General features: G+C 30.6%; 1 protein-coding gene across 2 annotated transcripts; it reads left to right on the forward strand.

Annotated features, from left to right (window-relative positions):
- The first annotated feature begins 2111 nt into the window (after positions 1-2111).
- Positions 2112-20209, forward strand: LOC148615926 (uncharacterized). Of its 2 annotated transcripts, XM_088582563.1 has the most exons (8): positions 2112-2525; positions 2888-2960; positions 4246-4326; positions 11747-11788; positions 12136-12353; positions 12852-12893; positions 17693-17808; positions 18825-20209. In XM_088582563.1, the coding sequence occupies exons 2-8, from the start codon at positions 2915-2917 to the stop codon at positions 18895-18897; spliced, it is 618 nt and encodes a 205-aa protein (XP_088438689.1). In that variant the 5' UTR covers positions 2112-2525; positions 2888-2914; the 3' UTR covers positions 18898-20209. The 2 variants fall into 2 exon arrangements, with proteins under 2 accessions (XP_088438689.1, XP_088438690.1); XM_088582564.1 differs by lacking the exon at positions 12852-12893 and having other exon boundaries at positions 2198-2525.
- The last annotated feature ends 1424 nt before the right edge of the window (positions 20210-21633 follow it).

Genomic DNA, 21633 nt, shown 5'->3' on the forward strand with positions numbered 1-21633 from the left:
TTCCTGATAAATTTATATATTGAAATCTTTTTATTTTCATACCTGTTGTTCTTCATTGCTGACATGATCTGGACACTGTAGTATGTAAGTACACATGAATATTTCCCTGGTTTAGAAATAGATTTTATATGAACAGCCATGCAATGCCTTATTTCTGTAGCAGTGGTGTATTTGCCCTAAGTGTGTTAAGTCATAATAGCACCACAAAAGGTCATACCAAAGACAACAACAAATTTTGAATTTATTTTGTACACTTATTAATTCTATTTATATACTACAGCTAAATGCAGATTTTAGTTTTAGTTCATATCAAACTTTCCTTTTGTCACAGGTTATAATTCTATGGAATCTTTTTAATACATTTTTACCCTCAAATTAATTCTAAATAATTTATATTTGTATAACAGATCATTACATACTTTTGTAGACTGCACTACATTGGGCAGCTAAGCATGGTAATCCAGAGGTCTGTAAGTTACTGTTGTCTAGACCTGGTGTGGAGGTTGATAAACGATCGGTAAGTTTAAATTACTTTTTCGATTAAGGAAGTTTTTAATTCATTTTGTGCCATTTTATATTTTCTCTTATAATTTTTATTATTATCCTGTTTTAATCTTTCCCATTTTAGAACATTTAGTTACATTTTTATTTTATGACTATTTCTCCTTCATAATAAAAAGAATTGAAAATTTTTGGGATATTAAAGTCTAAGAGTAAAAAGGATCAGCAGAAAAGAAGAGATATGGTGAACCAGTGTATAACCTAAATACATAATAGTAAATATTTACAGAGATCACCCAAAGGTCTTCAATAAGTGTAAACACACCTTTAATTTAAATCTGGGAGGCCCTGACAAAACGGTAACTGAACGATGACAACTCTTCAAAATCAAACTAAAAATTAATACATTTGTATAATGACACACAGACACATTAATGACCATCATCTTAAGTGTATTTTTAACATGTTAAAAAAGAACTAGGTTTATTGCTTCACATAATCAGAAGTTTTTTTTATAAATAACACAACAACATTCAATATATGTAGTACCACACTTGTTATTACATCATTTTTTAATGAACATAATATTCTTTTTCTCTTTCATTTATCACCAAACAACAGAACGTGAGTATTCTGTATTTTGCTTAATCCATTTTATTCAGCCAAAAGTTGCTGTACTTGAGACAGTTTTCCTGAAATTTGTTTTAGCACTTATTAATGTAGATAAATGGTAAACTTTTAATCACATTTTGCAATTTCTTTATATGTAAATTGTAAGAGTAAATGACTTAAAGTGATGTTCTTGACTGTTACAGCCTTTTAATATCATCTGAGGCATTAAAAAGTAGATTGAATTTAACCATATTAAAGAGTAATCTCCCTTGCTTTAGTTTTTTGTTAAAGTTCAAAAAACCTCTTGACAATTCAGGGTTGTATACCCATCATCATATTTCTTTCCCTATTCTTGGGTTTGTTTATATGCTTGTCTGTATGTCGTAATTGTGTGTCGGTTTCTTAGATCATATTTTGGAAAAGACTCCAATTTTCTATCTTTGTCATATTGCTTTAGTGAATGGTGAAGTTTCAGATCACTACAAAAGTTTTATGGTCATCATCTTGAACTCATGGAACGCTATGGTGGTATCCATCTGCACCATGAAAACTGATTTGTTCAACGAGTCATAGTTTTCATTTCCTCTTTCATCTACCCACGAAATGACTTTTTATGAACAACTTGGCGGGTGTTTCTGGAAAACCAGAGGATGCTTACCCTACCGGTGCACCTGGTCCATGCTTCCAGTTTTTAGTGGAGTCCGAGTTGCTCATTTGCTTTTGTTTTTTGGATGTATGATTTTTGTTACTTTGTGTTCTTTGTTGTGTATGTCTGTTTTCCATGCCTGGACTTTGTCCCTGGATTACATTCTTTTGATTACCACTATAATCTTGTTTCCCTTGATTACTCTTTCAATGTAGTTTGATTATCTAACTCAGCAAGCAGTTGATCACCATCTTTTAACAATTGAGACAGTTTAATTAACTTCAAAACTAACAGCTGACTTTGATTAAAAAAATGCTATTGTGGAAATATGAAGAAATATAATAATCAAATGCTTGAAAAATGATAATCTGTTTCTGTAAATGGATTTCAGAATATCCTAGAGATAGTATTTTAATTAAGAAATTCTCTATTTTTCAAGAAACTTGTAATTGATACAAATGTACCATATATTGGGTAATTTTCACAGGGTGTTAATTATGGCATATTTTGGCAGTCGTTAAAAAATCAATTCTTTGATAATTTAACTCTAAGCTTAAGTACTTAGTGCATCACTTAGCGTTTACCAAAAATTTGGTAAAATTTTGGCAAACTACAGGTATTTTTGCCTCAAAATCGAGAAAATTTACCTGCCAAAATACTCTGCCATGTGATATGTTATACTAATTTTATGATTGCATTTTAATAACAAATCTTTTCTTCTTTTCATACTTGCTGTTATTGTATTGACATTTGGTGTTATCAGGGGGTAAGTATTAATTCATTGTTATTAATTTTCTTTATTCCTTTCAAATAAACATATTCACAGGTATATGTTAACACAGTCTTGAAAAAAATTAAATATTTTTTTTCTCATGGAATGGAAGGCTTATTTAGTTTGATTGATATTTTTTGTCGATCAGTTTATTGACTCATCATGTGGGATTATTTTACCTCCTTTTTTGATTGCATAAATTAATTGAATCTTTGAGTTGTATATGTATGGTCACATGATACAAGGACCTTTTTATAGAAGGAAACTTATAAAGAAACAAAACCTTCTGAAGTGTTTGTAGTTTGTAATTTGATATGATAACATATGATTTTAATTCATTTGAATTTTGTTTTTAGGGCTATACTCCTTTACATCTAGCTGCCATGCATGGTCATGAACACATTATAGAACTCCTCGTCCAGACTTACAGTAAGTTCTAACCAAAACTGATAGTTGGAATCCATACTTTCTTCAAACATTTAGCTGTTAAGTGGAAGTATTTGTGAGAATCAGGCAAAAAAGGAAAATTCAGAAACATGCATGTCAATCTGACCATATTGTTTCACTTAAAGATGATTTCTCTATATGAAAAGACCACTATTTTGACCTATGCATCACTGGATTTGTTCAGAAATTTTTCTGTAGAATGTTAGAAAAATGAGATTTATTGATGGACAGGGTTATCTGCCCTTGAAATGTTCATTTTGTGTGCATTATTTCTCAATTTCTAAAATGATATGGAAAGTCTTTCCTTTTTCCTTGCCTCTGATGTTCAAATTAATTACCATGTTTCATCCACTACCTGATTCTTACAGAGACTGATACTCAGAAGCTATTTTGAGGTTTTTATTGCTGCCAAAAATGTGAATGAGATGAACTTTCAAACACATATATTAACCTTATATGATGATATTTTTAATTCATCATGAAGCAAAACATATTCCAAGCTAAGATTCTAAGCTAAGATGTAGCATTAAGGTCTGAAATTTAATAAAATCTCGATAATGAATGTCCTTCATTGTTTCAAAACTTATGGTAATTTTCACAGATTTTGTAAGAAGAAATATTTGTGGGTAGAAGTTTTTGTTGGTCAAAAAAATATGGTGGTATTGATTCATTTCATAAAAAAATGAAAATTTTAAACATTCTTTTTATCATGCATTTTTGGCCAGAGATAAATACCAAAATTAGAACTTTATGATAAATATAAGTTTACTAACGTAATTAAGAGAAGATATAAAAGTGAACCAATACCTATCTAATGTAGATGTCTGGTAGGATAGCTTAATTGAATACCTAGCAGTATGCAGCAGTTGTCTTTCACATAATATTATATAAATAAAGTTAAGAAGACAACAACACTCAAGCTATCTCAAGTTGCGGTATCTTTAAATGTGTTGACTAGTTTCGCCACAGGTATGTTGTCTTCAGGGCTCTGCAGGTATCATGAAGTCTAGTGGACACATTTAAAGATACTGCAACTTGAGATAGCTTGAGTGTTGTTGTCTTTATAACTTTATTTATAATGTAATTATATCATTTTTTAAACATTTTATTTGAATGGCTACATATTTCCCGCATTTTTTTTATTGGTATTTTGTTTTTTTTTCTAAATTGATAATAAATACTGTTTAAACATTTGAAGTATATGTGTATTTGTGTAAGTATTGCTTAATTCAAGTTACTTAAAAAGTTTCTATTTTCTTTGAAACAGAAGCAGACTCCAACATAAGAGATTACAGTGGAAAAAAAGCTAAACAGTATCTTCGGAATTCAGCCTCAACAAAAGCCCAACGTAAGAACTTTGATTTGTCTTCCTCTGTCATGTCAGATTCAATTGACATGGGCAGTATTACCCTGGCTGGTCCAGAGTTACCACCTAACACTAAGGTTCAGTTACGAAGCTCTGTTAGACCTGAGCCTCCCACTTCTAGTGAGCGGAGGTCTAGAGGTTCTATTACCATACAGCATTTATGTCTTCAAGATAATAACATTGAGAGTAGTTTTTCATAAGTTGTTTCTAAACATATGTTATGCAGATAGGCCAAAGAACTTTAATTTGTAGATGCTCTCCACAAAATGCAAACATTTTTTTAGATATTGTGTGTTAAAACTCCTCTCATTACTAAAATTTGATACATATTTGGAAATTATGATTTTGCTATTTAGCAAACATCAACATGAAATGTTTTTGTGGGAAAAATATGTTTGGGTAAAAGGTGTGATGAACTGAGATAATAATCTACTAATTCAATTGCTTTGGCCTGTGAAGGATAAATATTCCTACTGGCATTCCAAACGTTTTTTAGGGCATTGTGTGCAGTTTTCCAAAATATCCTCCATAGTTCTCATAAGCCAATTGATCTAATAACACATTAGCTTAAGAATTATAGCTGCTTTGGGCTACATCAAATATACATTGTTCCTTGCTTCACTTTATTGAAGGTTCAACGAAACTGTCAAATTTCTTAAATGGATTTTCTAGAATACATTTCTTTATTGAAAAAAGTATACACTCAACTTAACTTATGCTTTTTCATTTTTATGTAAATAGAATAAAAGTTAAACTGAGTAAGAGCTAATTGATGTGGCTCACTATCTTGCTTTATTGTAGAGGTTGTACTATTATGCTATGCAGCTAAATATGTATACTTTATATATATTTTGCCAAAAAAAACTTTCAAATATATATTTACCTTGTGAAGTATTGTTTTACATACCTTTGTCATTGTATAATATTATACACATGTTCAGTGATACTTGGCTAAACTAAACCCTGTCCATTCAGAATTATGTTTAGTCAATGCTGTCACTGTGAGGCTTGTGCATGAGATACCCTTTAGAACTATATAATTATTAACAGTTTGTTCTACTAAATACTTACGGCTTTAATAACTTCATTGTCTACATGCTTTTACTTATATTTTTATTATGATTGTATTTATTTATTTTAAAGAAAGTATTTTTTTTAGTTTAAAATACTCAATGAAAAGTTTATTTTAAAGTTTCCTATTTCTACAAATGTGATTTGTCATTTATTTTAGTCAATTAATTTGTTGTTAGTGATGTTACTGTAGTTGGTAAGAAGGTTGTTATATGTGAAAATTATAACTGTTTTTAATATAATAAGCAGATGAAAAGAAATATTAAATTATTTTGAGATTAACATGTTCTAGTTTTTCTATGTCTTGCCTTCTTTCAATTCTTGTTCTGATTCAAGCTATTTCAAGCTATGTTAAGCTTTCCTGATCTGTGAATGAAATATGTGCATGTTTTGGAGCAAAATTTGAGTGTGGGCATAACTCTGAAATTAAGCTTACATAAATAGATTTTACTTTAACTAATGAACTTTCACATAATTAAAATATTTTTATTATTAAATGCTACCGAGAAGTGCAATTACAGTCGGGTAGTCTGAAGTGTTTCTGTACAATTACAGTCGGGTAGTCTGAAGTGTTTCTGTACAATTAGTCGGGTAGTCTTTGTGCATGTCTAATATATACTTAAAAGAGGAAAAATCTTTTGTTCCATTCTAAGCCCTACTTTACAGATGTATAGTCAAGCAAGCTTATCTACTACCCTGCAGTTAAGACATTGAAGTTTTTTTAGAATTAGCCATCACACTAAGTATCCTTGCATTGTGCCAGAAAGTTTGATGGGTAAATGTAGTATTTGTCTTATATTTGTACAGTATAAATGGTATGGTTATAGAACATGGCTGATGTTATAATTTTATGTCACACAGAATACGTAGACAAAAGTTCACATGAAATTATGTGAATCAAGGTTCACATAAAATTAACATGAACTGACCATGAAATTATGTGATTTTTACATCAACTTCACTGTATGTAATTATTATGTGAAAATTTGACTGAATTTTCAAGTGTAGGTTCAGTTCAAATGAATGTCATGTCGACTTTTCAAAAATGTCAAAAATTTGCTTGGTGAAAGTGAAAATTATGTAAAAGTAGTTTGCCTGTTTATTTTTTTGTTTTGTTTTTGATATTTAATCAAAATCACACAGGTAGATGTTGTGTAGGTCAATAAAAATCACATAGGTAGATGTTTTGTAGAAGGTCAATAAAAATCAGATAGGTAGATGTTTTGTTGAAGGTCAATAAAAATCAGATAGGTAGATGTTTTGTTGAAGGTCAATGAAAATCATAAATTCCATGATCATTTATTTGGTAATACTGTTTAAATAAATAAATTTAAAGAAGAATATAGAAATAATTTATCAGGTAGATTTTTTGTATTAACGTATATCTTCCTGGTGTCGAAGAGTCAAATGAAGATGAAATATCTCAAATAATTACTAAAAAACTTAAATGAACCAATGTGTATTTGTAAACAGAAGGGTATCAATATAACTGAATATATATATATATATATATATATATAACTTTTAATTTTAGGGGCTTACAAGCGAGGTTCTATCAGACATAATTCAGTCCAGAGTGAGGTCTTTCTTTATACCTTAAAACTTGGGTTGACTGAGGAACAAACTGATGATCAAGCATGATGCTTACTGTGCTTTCAATGAAAATACTTTCCACTTTAAATAGTTACCCTGTATTGCTATGCTAGCTAAAATATTATTTTATATATTTTTAATTACTAATATAATATTTTTATTCTCTAATTATAGTCTTTTATTTTAAAATTTATTTAATTGTATTATGGTATACCAGTCTCTATCTGTCCATTCCATCCCTCTGGTGTTCATGCTGCACAATAACTCAAAAATGTTGCCACCAATTTTTGTCAGACTTTGGTAAATTGGTTCTATCCATTGATGTGAGCTCCCTTTTAATTTTTACAAATTTCAGTTTTTTTTCATATTTTGATTTATGGGACCTTAAAAAAATGGGATGGTTCTGTTTTCTGACTACAACTCATAAACTCTTGCAGCAATGTTAGTGAAGCTTTGTCAAATTGTTTCTTTTTATTGATGTAAGCTCCCTTATTGATGTAACTCCCTTATTTAGAGTTATTGGACTTAATTCATAAAATGGGGATTTCACAGTTTTCAGAATACAATGCAATAGCACCTATTTTTGTGAAACCATTTACCATGATTGCATAGTTACTTCAAATTTTCAATTAAAATTTCAGTTGAATTGGGTTTTTGTTTTTTTTGTGGTTTTTTTTTTTAATTTATGAAAGCTTCTTTTAGATTATTATATATTTTATGTCAAATATTCAGTAACAATCTAAGTTTAAAGCTGTAACAAGCGTGAATACGTGTCCTTATTTGTACCAATTGTACAGGGTTCTACCTCCTGGAGCATATCTAGCATGCTCAATATACACTTCCAGGAGGAGAATTCTTTTGTTCTACCCAAGCCCTACCTTGTGGAAGTGTATATTGTGCATGCTCAACAACTTAACACAAAAGTGTCTATTTTTTTTTGCTGTCAGATGCTGTCTTTCTGGATGAATGGGGTTACATCTAGCCGGACAATGTGTGCTACTTCATGTTAGTTGTTAGCCACACACTACAAATAGTAATCTACATGTATAAGATACTGTTAATCAGGTGTAAATTTTTATTCTCTAACAAATTCTAGGAGGAGGAATAATGTATAACAGTTTTCTTCAATTTCTTCCTCAAGGCTTGCAGATATTAAGCTTTATATTGGTTGATGAGACTGCCACCATGAGTTACACTTAGCATTTGTTTTCCTCTGCTGATTTTTTCAGTAATTGTGGCCCTTGAACTTTTGACAAATTTTAAAGTCCTTTATGTGGTGTATGTCAGCCTTTTCACTAATGTTCTTTAATTTCAGTAAGACTTGCATACCTGAAAATTTTTGCAACTTTTAGAGATAACTTCATAGTATGGCAGGCCACTAGTAACCCTAGTCATGTACATAGCAAAGTTGTGTCTTTGTGTTTATTGTCCTTTACAAACAAGGTGAACATTCCTTGTTAGACTCAATTTTTGCATTGTTGACTGATTTTGCATGTAGGCAGGCACATAATGGATGATAGCATTGATGATGTAGACACACTCTATGGAAGGGTCAGTTAAGGCTGGTACACTGCACACAGTGATCAATTTAGACAGGTACTTTGATGCAGGGGTCAGTTGAAACAGTAACTCTGTATGCAGGGGTCAGTTGAGACAGACAACTTGTAGGAGGGATCAGTTTAGACATGGCTACTGTATGCAGAAGTCAGTTTAGATAGGGCCACTGTATGCAAGGGTCAGTTTAGACAGGTACACTGTGTGCAGGGGTCATTTTAGACATGGATACTGTATGTAGGTGTCAGTTTAGTTTAGACATGGACACTGTTTGTAGGGGTCAGTTTAGACAGGTACTCTGTTTTCAGGGGTCAGTTTAGATAGATACACTGTATATAGGGATCAGTTTAGACGGGGGTTATTAAGACATGTATAACAATGTTGATGTTTTATGATATAACACCCATGTGGATATCTGATGCTGCATGGCTGGACCACCAGAGTAGTAGTGTAAGTAGTTACTTAAATGTTTAGATGTGCTTTTATATCCACAGCTTGCTTATCATTTAAATCCCATTCTTTGTTTTCCCCATTGTAGATACTTTACTTCGTTGCACCTTTTCAATACATTTATGATATGAATTGTTATATTTGCAGGTATAATTTGCTTTTTTATTCCTTGATTATAAAAATTATTGAAAATATTAATATGACAATGAAAACAAGGTGTTTAATAAATGTTAAAATCTTGAATTCTTGAAAATCAAATGATTTATCTTTAACTTATGGTACTTTATATGAAATGTTGACCTTAAATTTTGTAAAAGGTATTTTTTTTACTTTCCTTTCATTATAAGAATAATCCCCACACTTTCGAGTAGATTCTAAATATTTGTAATTCAGGCTCATTTGTGATTCCATTTTTGTAGGTGCATCTTATACAAAATATATAGTTATTGTTGTACAAATTTTTATAAGAATCAGGTTGATTATCTTGTCAACACATGCATTCCCATATCTGACTTTCTGTTTTGCATAAAAGTAGTTTCCTTATTTTCATGTACAACAAAGTTCATGGTTTATCAATAGTTTGTTATTTTTGGTGTTTCATTTTTTTATAATATCCAAATAATTCCTATAGGAACTTTGATTGGTAGTTTGACTGAACCACAAAAAAAAACCATGAAAATTGTTTCCTATTATGTCTGAGTGATTCAGTAAAATTTGTGTTTTTATTATAAATTATTTGATTATACTTGTCTCATTGTGGTTTTTTTTTTTTTTTTTTTAAATTTCATCTACTGTCTGGTGTTATTTAAGGCTTAACACATACTTTGAAATCATCATCTCACCTGAATTTAATTTTTAGCAATGCAGCATGGGAACTTAGATGCATGCATCTGTCACACCTTCTAGGCATTTATGCCTACATCTCTAGGCACATTTAGATCAAATTGATACAAAATGTTGCTTCTTTTATTCTGCGCGACAATTTTAAAAATTAACAAAGATCTTCTAAGATTGTTAGAGTTATCTCACTTTGGAACTTAAATTTCTTCAAAATTTGTTTTGTTGGCATTCTCATGCCTATATTTCTCTACAGATTTGGATAAAATTTGTACTAAATGTTGCTTTTTGATGAGTTTGAAAAGACAATAATTGTTAGAGTATCTGTGGAAATTGAAAATCCTTCAAAATTTGTGTAAGTTCTTGCATGCCTACATTTCTCAGTGGATTTTGATGAAGTAGTTACCAAATGTTGCTACCATAAAGCTCTTGGATAAGTTTTTAAGAATCTTCAACTATTATTATTCAACCCATGGTGGACAGGGGACATGGATTTATGCTTTTTCATTATTTTACTTTTTTGAAAAGCATGCATATTTCTGAAGTCCCAGAATTTCTTTGTCAGCGACTTTTTGTTTTTGCACGGTTTCTTCTGTTATATTTATTTTTTTACCACTGAATTTGTCAACATGTTTTCTCGGAAACTAATGAAGGGATTGGAATGAAATGTTTTCAGAAGTTGGACCTTACCCCACAGATATGCATGCCACAAAATTTGAAAGGAGAAGCGCTTTGGCTGAAAAAAGGGAAAGGTTATGGTATAGGACATTGCATTATCTCAGAAACCTAGATAGCATGGAACTTGAAAATTAATGTGGTAGTAGAGTTTGATGAGCTTTACAATATTATGCAAAAAAAAGTAAATCAGTATTTTTCGTGTTGCCATTGTAACAAATAAACAAAAATTTTGGTCAATTTTTGTGATTTTCTTATGTTTTTTTTTCGTAAATCAAGGAAAAATTACTTGAGATATCTTTATTAAAATGATCATATATATAGAACTATCTTAGCCTAATTTACTGCGTATTTTGAAATATCAAAGATAGCTGCCATTTTAAAATGTCCACCATCCAAAGTAGGGTGCCGCAATTGAAAAAAGTGTTGAAGTCATCAAAATTTTATTAAACTTCGTATTTTAGCTGAAGATTATATGTAGATTTCAAAATTTTGAGTTCCCGATCTATTTGGGGAACATGAGGGGAATTATATGACTTCCTTGCAAGCACCAGACAATTAGCATTTCACCATAAATAACTAATAATTTTGGCTGATCACCTTACACCAGGCATATGATTAGCTTTTTACTTTATGCACCAAGAATTTCTTGTATAAATCACCAAAAGAAACATTCATTAATAAATTTAGAAGCCTTGGTCCAGGTTTCGTATTGTTTTGTTATCAGTGGTCAATGGTCAGAAGTCTTGGTTCAGGTTTTTTAGGAGGAGCTTTTTTTCATTTTTGATTGCATGTCTCTTATGTGCCTTTAGTTTTAATTTTTCTATTGATTAGACTGGACATTTTAGTATGATTTTGCATGCAAGGAAAGAACCATTATATTTAATGTATGTTAACAAATATATATACTGGACAATTGTTAATACTATACATACATGTACATCAATTTTTATATTAAAATTCACAGTGCCGTTGCAAGTAAAGAAGTCAACATTTATGTTCAGAAGAGGATTTCAAGGAATACATTAGTCATTAGTCATTTGTAATATAATATGATGTAGAAAGCTAATCTGTAATGTACTTATACAAGTTTTAACTTTATAGAATGTACTTACATATTCAATTGAAATGAGTGATAAGCCTACTAGAATTAATCATTTGCTTTGAACGACAAATTTTAAATTGATAGATACAAATAACATTGTTTTGTGTTGTATTTCAGAACTTCTAGTGAACAGAAGACTTGGGACAACATCAGCTGCTGGTAGTTTTATTTCTTATAACTTTGTTTTTCAAGTGGCTTCATCAGGTTTTTTTACTTCAACACTGTTACGTTTTTTTTTCTAGAGTTATTGCGCATGATTTTCAATATTTTTTTATTATGTCCTGTCAAAAAAAAAATTCAATAAACCAAGTTAATTTTAGTATGTTGGAATATTCTGAGGTGCAATTAAAAGGGGAAACAAATTCTAATACATGAATTTTATATACAAGAAAATTATTTTTGGTACTAAAAATTGGTTTACTGACTGTTTTAATTAAAAATGAACCATTTACAGAATGACAGGATGTTCTTTCTCGCTATTTAATAAACTAATGTTTTTATTTCAGTGTCAGGGAGATCACTGGATGATTCCTTTACAAGAACGGCATCATTTAGAAAGAGCAATAGAGCCCGGGCTATTAGTAGCTTGATTATGTCTAAAACAGCTGGAATGAAGAATGCAATGAGATCTACATGGTCTGGATCAGCTGACCATATTGAGGACTTTAGGTCACGGAGTCCAACTCCATCTAGTTCTTCCCCAAGTATAAGACGAAGACAGTCTGTAAGTAATAAAAATATTAAAGAAATTCCCTCAGATGTATTGAAGGATTCTGGTCCTGTTTGCATTCCATTTTCTCCTGTATATCAGCTATCTCAAAATCTATCAATTGAAAATTAAAATAATGGTTTGAAACAATGAGCAGAAATAGATATTCTTTACAATGATGCCATGACTGCTTATTTTCATTTAGTATTCATCTGTGTGGTATTTTAGAAAGGCTGTTGTTTTTTTTTTTGTTATTTTTTTTAATTTTAGATCTAGGAAGGAACCCAAAATTTATCGTAGAAAGTGATTAATTTACTTTACCATTATGTTACACGTACCTTGGCTTCTGATTTAAATGTTATAATTACTGTGGAGTACTGCTTTATGTTATAGTACAAGCTACCTTTATGATTCTTACTTTGTTTTTGTTTTCTGTTTTGTTTTTTGTTGTTTTTTTATGAGAGGTTAAAATATTTTACAAATATCCGACAGTTTGAATCATTTTGATTTTAGAAAGCACATAAAAAATCTCATAGTGGTGACTCTCAAAGGGAGGCAAGTATTGAGAAATGTGATATTTACAATATGGTGTAATGCTTCATGGTTTATTGGATATACTGTATAGTCAGAAATTATAGTGTGCCATTTAATAGCAGTGATTCATTGGAAATTATCATTATTGAACATTTCTCTGTTTAAAGAAAAAAATAATTTATTCTGTTATTCTTGAATTCTCACATATCTTACTAGTATAATATTAAGATATTTGTTTTCTGGCAACATTGTTTGTTAAATATCTATATATATGTCAAATATTATGAAGTAAATAACTGCAAATATATCTAACTATTATATACATGTAGATAGTAGTGAGTTATCCAATGTTCCCTGTGGAAGTAATGATGATAATTCTCTCTGAAATTAATTTAGTAATTTCACTCTCGTACTTTCTCCCACCAACATATCAATCGGCCAATCAGAAAATTAAAATTTTATGTTGAAAATTACAATGAATTATGGACAAAACCTATATAATAATCTAAAAATCTATATATAGGATAATCAGTTGTTTGTTGTGAATAATAAAAAAATAATCACTCATGCCAAGTACATTTGAAGATTTAACTCATGCCCAGAACGAAGTTCCACACACTCATTAAATCCTTCAGCGCTTATGATTATTAGTCCTTGATATTTAGCTATTTCAAAGTCTTAGGCTGATCAATTTCATAAACTGAGTTTTATACTTTTGTTGTGGAAGCCAAATGCAGACTTACAAGTGAGGGTCAGGAATATCCATCCATTTTTTGTCACACTTAAAGTCACATAGTTTGTGTAATCTTAAACTCTGATGTCACCTTTCATGTGACAGATCCAAATCTTTACATAGTTATTTTGAATTTCTTGAAGATGTTTACCCCACTTTTGGAGAGTAAGGACAAAAAACTCCAAAACTTTTATTTTTTGAGCATCATCACTTTTTTAAAATATATTTGAGTATATAGGGTACCTAGTAAGTAGATGGTGTAATCTAAAGCTAAATTTAAAACTCAACAGCTGTTAAATTTTTAAATCATAAACTTTTCAGGGTCATTCTGAATACATTGAAGTTGGTCAGCCCCTTTGGAGACTCGAACTTTTTCAAAACATTTTGGTGTAGGGTATTTAGTTTGTAATCAATTATCATAAATTCTGTCCTGGCTGGTTTGGACCCCTTATAACTCAAAAACTAATGAACTCTAAGTTCCTATGTTTAAGTGTAGCAAAAACTAAAACTTGCCTAAGTGAACAGAGTTCATCTGGCAGCAGTGGTATCATGCTGTTTAGCAAAGCTTTTTGTTATGAAAATTAGTAGATAAAATAAACACACAATAATTTCTGAATATACAGTATCTATGTGTAGCTATCATAACAAACATATAGGAGAGTTCTTCGTGATGTCATCACTTACCTGTGATTTGGTTCTGGTTGGCAAAAAATCCATTGAGTGACATTGGACATCAATTTTAAATCATTGTAACTTTTTCATTTTTTTAAGATAATTGAAAAATTTTTCTTGTTCCCAAAATTGCAAATAAAGTTCTTTTTATCCATGTAATTTTTAAAGAAATATTCAGTTGTTAGACTATATGTGCATAAGTTTTGAATTATAATTTTATAAGAAAACAGAGGTTTACATATATATATATATTACTGCAAATTTATTTTTCAAGTAAAAGTGTTATAAATTCATGAACAAAATACGAATTGTTTTATCTAAATGAAACATTTTTCAGAACCGAAATTGGATATAAAATAACAAAGTTATAAAGTTTTGAAAATTGGGGTTCTAATCATGAAATTGTCAATTATTTGTTTAGTTATTTGCTAACCAATGCAACACTTAAATATATGCAAATGAATATGACATCACTAATGAGGTTGGCAAACTCTCTTATCTGAGTGTAACCTTTGTCTGGAGAGGCATTTACATGTATATAAATATTTATACACTTACAATCGTCATGGTAACCTTGTCTGAGATTGCTTCTACTTGATGTGAGTTTTCATATGATAAATGTTATTTTTTTTAGACTATCCTAGGCTATGAATCCGGGTTGTTTCGCCCTAATTACGGTTCGCACCTGAGTGGTTTCGCCCTACTACCGGTTCACCCTGGGTGGTTTCGCCCCTATTTTTGTATATTAAAATTAGATAGTGAAATAAACTAAGTCAAATGTAAAACTGCACAACCAATTAATATCTACCAAATAATGTCTTGTTTTTTTTTGCTTTTTGTTTTTTTTTTTGCTGTTTTTTTTTTTTTTTGTTTATTTTGTCTTGAGGTCGGAATGTCTGGTTACAAGAAATACACAAGTTGTCTGCCATAAGGACATGTCAAGATGCGAATTCAAGAATGAATATGCCAGTTCGAACTTATGTCTTTTATACATTTTTGGCAATTGTTTGAAGATAAAAAAATTGCAAGCTGAGTTAAAGCTGAAAATAACATCTATTGTCAATTACTGTTTGAAGAATATTTCTGTAATAACATGTCCATTATATTAATTTTCCTAACAATTGAAAAACCAATCAAAATTTCAATAAAATACCTACATGTAATTGCTCCTTAATTAGGATTAATTACTTCTTTTCTGCAAACATGTTTTTTTAACGATTTCTTTTATTTTTCTTTAGAGTACTATATAATTAGTTTATCATGAATAACAATACCTTTTATTTAATAAAACATGAATCATTGACCTGTTAATTGGTAAGGGCGAAACAACTCAGGGAGAACATGTAACTAGGGCGAAACCACCCGATACCCTAGGCTATAGACCTGTGCAGGGGTTGTAACACCAATCTTCTTTTCAAAACATCTACAATTTCTGAGGACTTTTTAAAGAAAAATAACAGTTACTGATTTATCATTTATTTAATACACATGTCTAATATGTTAGTTAATAAGTATTTGTCAGGGCTCAGTGCCATTATAATTTATGTTAGGCTTTGAAATAGAAATTCAGGACTGAAAGACAGCTCACATGAAAGACCAGAATTAAAGTTTTTTTTTACTCTTTAGTCTTTTACTCTTTATCACTTCGAGCCATTTCCATGAAACTTAAAGGTTTTTTTTTTTTTGTCCTCCGTTACCCGTCGCGAGGGGATATGGAAATGCGGGCATCCGTCTGTCTGCATTTTCAGCTTTTTTTTGTAATTATTTTTGGTTATATAGCCTTTTTATGAAGAATTACAGATTAAGTTTGACTTTGGTTACGGTTGAATTATTTTTACTGAAGTTAGAAAATTTCAGTGAATTTACAGTTTTCCACACTTTCTTTATGTAGTCTTACTATGAGAAGTTACAGATTAAGTTGGATTTTGGTTACGGTTGAATGATTTTTACAGAAGTTATGGCCCTTGTACTTAGAAAATTTCAGTAAATTAAAGATTTCTGCACTTATTTTTTTTTACGCTGGGGACATTTGAACACTGTTCTTTTATTTTTCTTTTGATGTAATCTTCCTTTATAGAATCCATACATTTCCAACAATTGTACTTAACTCATAGAGGAATTGTCTGTTATGGGGGGAAAAAAAACTCAAAAATATTCCCAGCAAATGTCCATAAAACTTTGAGCAATGTTAATTTCTTTTGATTTAACTTCTTTCAATTTTTATAAATTTCTGAGTTGGGGACTTCATAAATACTGGGGGGGGGGGGGGGAATTTAAATATTTCGAAAATATAACTGAAAAGTAAATCTAATATTTGGGGGAGGTTAAACAAATACATGTACATTGTAAACTATTATTTTTACATTTTAATCAGGGCTCAAGGAAAATGTGGTAATGGGGATATAATCTTAGAAATACAATTACGTTGCTGAATATTAACTGGCTTAGGTCTCACTTACCACTTCTGGGTCAAATGCCCCACTCCCCCCCCCCCCCCCCATGTAGTACCAAAAACACACTGAACCTAGACATATTCATTGTACGTGCATTATTTGTGTGTATTATGATTAAAAGTAGTCAAAATAAAGCTGAGAATGTGTACTTTAAAATCATATATGTAATTAACTACAAAAGTGTATGAATATTGTTTACATGTGTGAGTAATTCGACTCCATGCTTTCAGTTAGCAGAAAAGGTAAAAAATGTGGATTTTCAGTATTATTTGTTCAAGTAAATTTTGTGAAGAATTTTTACAATCATCGTACCGTTAGCATATTGATTTTGGAAGCCTTATTTTTCAAGCTTTACAATGATATGCAACTTTAAGATGTCATTTGTCCTGGGAATTTACAGTGAAACTTAAAAAATTACTTTTTTAACATGTAAAGTAATGGAAATGTTAGAAGTGGTTAGTGAGAACTGATAACTGATCACAAGTAACTACTATATTGTTATTGCTTTTAGATTTTTAGGGAATCAGTAAGTTGAAATAATTATGAGACTTCCAGATGAATAAGATATTATAGCTGAAATAATTAGAAAGAAAAGGTGGTTAATATAAGTTTTGGCTTTACCCATGGGGTACATAGCAATTTGTTCTAAAAAAAAAAAAGAAATTGACCATGTTGAAAATGCACTAATATGCTGTTATATCACTGATCAAAGACTTTCTATAACACATCTCATGTGAGTGCATTAAAAGTTAAAAGCAATCATTTCTTACTGCTGACACTACTTTTGACCTTTGTCACTGATGAGAGAATTGTTTTTTTTTGTTTTTTAGAGCACATGTGGAGGAGGTCACTGACACTTTATCCCTATTACCAATATTTGTATATTTTGTTTCTTGATTACCATATAATATGGTTGTCATAACACAGTGGTTTTTGTCAATGTTTTTTGAATATTATTTCAGTACACGGATCGTCAAAAAATGCCCCCACCATCAAGTTTTTATAGAAAATCAAAAAAATCTAACGGTGCACACTCCAGCAAGGACAGTATAAATAGTGATGAAGGAGTATTCCACAGGTATATTTATAATAGTTTATTTTAAGGTAGGGGTGTTGATGAAGTGATAATGTTCCAATATTTAAACAAAATATTTAACTGATAAATTTCTTTATTAATATACTGTAGAATGCATTTTTTACAAGTTTATTCACAACCCTTGCTGTTTACCATCAATTTCTTTTCATGAAATTCTTTGTTTCTTATTAGCTTATTTGAATTTTATGAAATAAAGAATTTGTACAAGGCATTTTTATGTTAAGTAGCTGTCTTTGTAAGAATCATGCAAAATCTGAAAAATGAGATACACCCTAAAAAGGGCTATGTATTTTTATTTTTGTAATAAAGTTGTTTTATGGGTCTATACTATGAAATGTGTAATTATTCATTCAAATCTGCCTGCTCTTAGGAGATAATCAATATTGAAAATCCAGTAGATTCTATTGTATTTGAGCGTCATTTACAGAGTTACCTCCCTTAATTTTGAAATCTACAGTGGATTCTATACAATTTTTATCTCCTAAGAGCACGGATTATATGAAAAACCAAATGTTAATTTCTGTTTACTAATGACATTTCACACAAAATATAAAAATTTGTAGGCTTTTTACCCATGAATCACATTTTGCATGATCCTTAGCTGGAGTGCTACTTAAGTATCAAGTTTTATTAATACACTCAGTCAGTAACATACACTGTAACAAGAGGCAGACAATACAACACATTTACAAACACGACATGTAAATACATTACATACAACAAGTAATTTACATATTCAGTACATAGATACATTTACTGACAATGACTGATCAGTTTCTGGTAATAAATTGAAAGCAAGTCAACCTAGATTTGATCATACACAATCATGCTGTTAATGTCTAGTATATATATTTATATGTTTGGAGATGTTTCACTATACTGTTCTAATATACAAAAGATTTCAGTTCTAGGAATTATAAGTTTGTATTTGGAGAGGTACTGTCTTCTTATAACTATCACTTGTTTACATAATTAGGTTTTTTTGGGTCTTTTTTTAGTAACACTGTGACAAGATCTGAATCAGAGCCAAGTTTACAGAACCCGAGAGCTAGTAATCAAACTTATGTCTGATACCTGGTATAGTCATTACTATTGGTTAAAGGTTATACCAATACACTCAGAAACTCCAAGGATTAACGTAGGGTGTCGATGTTGTTTTAATTTCTCCAAATCTAGTGACCAGTTTTATTGTATTGTCATAACTATCAAACATATCTAAAGTAACCTTCCAAAGGAGAATGTAATCATGGTCATATGAAACAGGTGGTCTCTATATACAGGGTCAATTTACATCAAATGAACTACTTATAGATATATTCAAGGCTATATTATAGCAGAATACAGGTGTTTACTAGACTGGTTTGACTGTATATGGTCAGATGATGTCAGAAATGAAGACAGGTCGGCATTTATTAAGACTGAAATTTGTAAATCATCTGTTATATTTACTACATCATATACATTTGAACATTGTCTCCATATTTTATCATTACATGTATAGGTTTATATCCAATGCTTCTTTTTATATTTTGTCAATCAAAAGATTTTCCATTGATTCTGTCAAGTCTGGTGCTATCTGTTATTTCAGAGTACTACCAAGAGAGGAAACTTAGATCAAAATGATTGCGTAAATGGCTTTTACTTGTTCAAAGTGTGATACTAATTGTAAAATGATAAAGAATACTGTTATAGTCTGACTCAAAACAACTGTGTAACAAAGAGCTTTTGGTTATTTTTATTCTCCTGGTACCAAAAATTTCATCAAAGTAGACATAATCACCATGAACCAAAAACTAAAAGTACCATGAATACTAAAATGGGTTAGGGCAATAGTAAATAATTACGTAAGTAAAGTGGATGGTTGCACGACAACGCCGACTGAAATTTATTCAGGATGCATCAAACACTCATATTATAAATATATATCAAAACACATATATGTATATATGAACAAAAAATAAAATTTAACCTGTTCTGTGTAAAGTCGTTGTTCTGAATGACAAGACTTGCACAAAACCTGGAAAACTTATTCAATGAAGCGTGACCAAAAACCCTAAAAGCGTCATCTAGACTACATATGATGAAACATCCAGGAGAAAATAATTTCATTCTAATGCACTACCCGTTTAAACAAATGAAATTATATAAATATCTCATGAGTTTATAGTTCAGACATTGTCATCACGTTAACATTTTAGGTTCATTATTGTATATTACGGCCAATCCATTGATACATTGTTATCAATGTTAACATTATATGTTCATTATTGTATATTACAGCCAATCCATTCATACATTGTCATCATGTTAACATTTTAGGTTCATTATTGCATGTTATGTATTATTACACAGATTTTTGTTGCAATAAAAACAAGATATTTTTTTTATTTGTTAAAACTGTTTTAAAGTTTTACTGTCTTCTCCTTTGTTACAATATTCTAATGCCCCAACCATAAAGTGGTCTAGGGTTTACTTATGTTTGTCCTTCTGTACATCAGATAGTTCCTGTTTTCCTTACTTTTCTTTTACAGATATTTAGTTGATTTGTCATTGAAATGAACTTCTGGTTCTATATTCTAATACTATAAATAATCCCTGGAACATGTAATTATATAATACCATGTTTTTTGTTTGAGAGTGACTACTTTATTCTTTTAGTGATTGATTAAAGAATCTAATTGATTACATGATTTTCCTGCAATATCAGAATCGTTGATACCAATTTTTGCTACCGGTGCACCTGGTCCATGCTCCCAGTTTTTTAGTGGAGTCCGAGTTGCTCATTTGCTTTTGTTACTTTGTATGTATGAATTTAGTTTATGTTCTTGGTTGTGTATGTCTGTTTTCCATGTCTGGTCTTTGTCCCTGGATTACATTCTTTTGACTACCACTATAACCTTGGTTCCCTTGATAACTCTCTAACATTAATTAAATGGTATGGTGCTGTCATCTTCATTAGACGGTCATTATACGCTCGTTAAAGATGTGTCATATTAATAAAATTTTAGAAATGTCCATCCATCTGTCCATCCTTGCTAACATGTTGCACTGTAACTTGAGAACCATTGGTTCAAAAACTTCAAATTTTACTCCTTTTTGGAGAAAGTTTCAGTTTCTGAGTTATGAGACTTTATTCAAAAAAAAGGGGGAGGGTCAAATTTGAATATCTGTATACATTTTGATGAAATTTCTGTTTTTTAGCTTACCTAGCTAAAGGCCAAGTGAGGTTTTGCCATCACTTGGTGTCCGTCATCGCCATCGGGGACAAATTTTCAAAAATCTTGTCCTCTGAAACTATTAGGCCGATAGGATGTAAACTTTGCGTGATTGTTCCTTAAGTCTGAAGGCATTTTTTGCAAATAACTCAAAAATTGTTGCCTTTCGCAAAATTTTGGCAGAGGGTAATATTGTTCAGTATCAAGAGACAGACCTAAGCTGGAATATTTAAAATGATTTTTCGTCTAAAGTAGGAGTTGTGGCCCCTGAAACAGCTTTTTTGGCATTTTTCACATGTACAATTTGGAAAATCTCCTTCTCAAAAACCATTTGACAGAATTTAATGAAGGTTGGCATATTTGTTCCTTGGGTATCTCATACAAAATGACCGTTGGGATTTTGATCCATGAAAAAACATGACCCCTGTTCCTAAAAGTAGAACATAGGGGGTCAGAAGGCAATTTTTTGCAAATAACTCGAAAGTTGTTGCCTTCAGCAAAATTCTGTCTGGGTTATATTGTTGCCGAAATTTTCAAAACAATTTATCATTTGATGTAGTTGTTACGGGTCCTGAAACAGTTTTTTTTTTGC

Source organism: Perna viridis, chromosome 5 (genome assembly GCF_037379345.1).
Source record: "Perna viridis isolate PV_CMFRI_1.1 ecotype Kerala chromosome 5, ASM3737934v1, whole genome shotgun sequence".
NCBI lineage: Eukaryota > Metazoa > Mollusca > Bivalvia > Mytilida > Mytilidae > Perna > Perna viridis.